The following is a 2,321-nucleotide window of genomic DNA, read 5'->3' as shown; positions in this document are numbered from 1 at the left end:
TTGAGTGAGCCGCCGCTGCCAAATGCAAGATGATTTTGACTCTTCATGGCAGTTTCCAGGACAGGCTCGTCTTCTCTCGCTCGGACGTCTCGGTGGTGTCGGACGTCTCGATTATCCTCTCCCTCTTTCTCACCAACGTATCTTTCTAACCCCTAAAGCAAACAAGTTCGGCTTCTTGTTTCCACGTCGCAGTGGTGGTGTTGGTCACAAATTTTGCAGAATGATAATGATGATGATGACGGTTAAGTAATACGCTAATACTTTTGTATGGGAAGATTTAAAAAAACAAAACAAAGGGAAAAAGAGTTTTTGGTAAGAGTGTTTTGTTTAATTTTTCAATGTCAACGGCTGCCTGCTGACAAGCTTAAATTGCTTCTACGTCGCAATGGTGGGGGCTTTGCAGAATGATAATGATGATGACGACTGTCACGTAATAGTTAATACACTGATATACTTTTGTATCCAAAGATTAAAAAAACAAAACAAAATAAGGGGCTTTGTTTTTGTGAAGAGTTCGGTAATAGTGTTTTGTTTATTTTTCAATGTCAACGACCGCTGACAAGCTTAAATTTGATCCCTCACCCTCTCTTCTTTCTCTGAGAGAGAGAGTGAGAGGAACAGAGGAATAGAGATAGAGATTGAAGGATTCGATGGCGGCCTCGACCATCATGAGCGACACGGAAGCATGGAAGGGGTTGAAGGTACTTCCTTTTTCCAGATTTTTTAAGTTTTTTTTTATTTTCCTTCTATGCATATTTGCTTTTAGGTGCTTCCAGCGATTCATTCGTCTCTTTGTTTTGAACCTTTCTATCCTCTTTTTCTTTCGTGCGAATTTGATCCTACAGGAGCACGTTGACGATATAAACAAGACCCATCTGAGGGACTTGTTGAACGATACCGAGAGATGCCAATCCATGATGGTGTATGAAATTTCTTCCATCCCGATTACTTCTATCTACTCTTGATAAAAAAAACTCGATGGTTTCTTCATTTTTCTTTTGGTGATCTTTGTGTCATTGAGATTTTGAAGTATTGTCAACAGGGACTTCGATGGGCTATATTTGGACTACTCCCGACAAAGGGCCACTGTAGAAACCATGAAAAAACTTTATCAATTGGCCGAGGTGAGAAACGAAAAAAGAAAGAACAAAATAGACAGAAAAATCAGTCTCAAATTTGAGCTGTCTATGGCACATGTTGACTCAGTGTGGGGTTGCTTGATACAGGTGGCGAACCTTAAAGGAAAGATCAACGATATGTTCAACGGAGAGCGTGTATGTTGTACTCTCTCTATCTCTCTGATACTGGATTTGGAACTGTGGAGTCTGATTATTTGAGCCAAAGTCCTGTAGCTTGAGGCCTCATAATTCTTGTTGTTTGACCATTAAGCCTGTTCTTATTCATATCTCTAATCTTGTTTATTTCCACTCTTTTCGTCCACATTTACATAAATTTTGGGCAAATTGTGCAGATAAATGCCACCGAGAACAGGTCTGTTCTGCATGTAGCACTAAGAGCTCACAGGGATGAGATCATATGTAGTAATGGGATAAACGTGGTGCCGGAGGTCTGGAATGTACTGGACAAGATCAGTGATTTCACTGAAAGAGTGCGTAGTGGTCTCTGGGTAAGTGGGGTGTATGATAATTTGGTGTGCTGTGTCCCAAGCCTTGTTGTCCACTAATGGGAATGTTTTACAGGTTGGAGCAACAGGAAAACCATTGAAGGATGTCATATCTGTTGGTATTGGTGGCAGCTTCTTGGGTCCTCTTTTTGTGCACAATGCTCTTCAAACAGGTTTAGATTGTTCAAATTAGAACTTAATGCATTGATTTTTATATTTAAGAAACGCCTAGCAATCTTTATCTTGAAAAGAAAAGAGATAAAACTGTTTTTTTTTTCTGGAGAAAATATTATGTTAGACAAAATGCTACCATTTTTAATACTTTGCGTCCTATCAAATCACTGGTTGGTAATGATGTTTGTGTTCTTTGCTGAGGTCTCTTCAGAACCGGAGGCTTTGCAATGTGCAAAAGGGCGCCAATTACGATTGTAAGTCCAGGACTGCAAGCTCATATATGTTGTCCATTTTATGTGTATTTGGCACTCAATAGCTATAGCAGATCAGTATCACTACAGCAACTATCGATATACAGTTTATCATGGCTATCATGAAACATCGTACTGTCTATTCTTGGAAAATTGCTTAAGCTTTGAAAGAGTTGGCAGAACTTTAGTTGGGGGAACTATCTAAATGTGATTTCGACCCATGGATTTTGATGTATTTATCCTGATGGTTGGCACAGGAAAAGAGTGCCAGT

At 39.7% G+C, this 2,321-nt stretch overlaps 1 protein-coding gene across 1 annotated transcript in view; it reads left to right on the top strand.

Annotated features, from left to right (window-relative positions):
• Positions 1 to 593: 593 nt before the first annotated feature.
• Positions 594 to 2,321, top strand: part of LOC149842269 (glucose-6-phosphate isomerase, cytosolic-like) — a 24,943-nt gene continuing 23,215 nt past the window's right edge. The window contains exons 1-7 of the mRNA XM_089999039.1: positions 594 to 701; positions 846 to 922; positions 1,043 to 1,124; positions 1,227 to 1,274; positions 1,472 to 1,627; positions 1,701 to 1,797; positions 2,010 to 2,052. Of these exons, the coding sequence (XP_089855165.1) occupies positions 651 to 701; positions 846 to 922; positions 1,043 to 1,124; positions 1,227 to 1,274; positions 1,472 to 1,627; positions 1,701 to 1,797; positions 2,010 to 2,052 (554 nt within the window). The 5' untranslated portion in view covers positions 594 to 650. The remainder of the gene's footprint in view (positions 702 to 845; positions 923 to 1,042; positions 1,125 to 1,226; positions 1,275 to 1,471; positions 1,628 to 1,700; positions 1,798 to 2,009; positions 2,053 to 2,321) is intronic.

This window comes from Nuphar pumila, chromosome 3, assembly GCF_984573655.1.
Source record: "Nuphar pumila chromosome 3, dmNupPumi1.hap1.1, whole genome shotgun sequence".
NCBI lineage: Eukaryota > Viridiplantae > Streptophyta > Magnoliopsida > Nymphaeales > Nymphaeaceae > Nuphar > Nuphar pumila.
The sequence above is the reverse complement of the archived record's forward strand: the minus strand, read 5'-3'. Positions and strand labels throughout refer to the sequence as shown.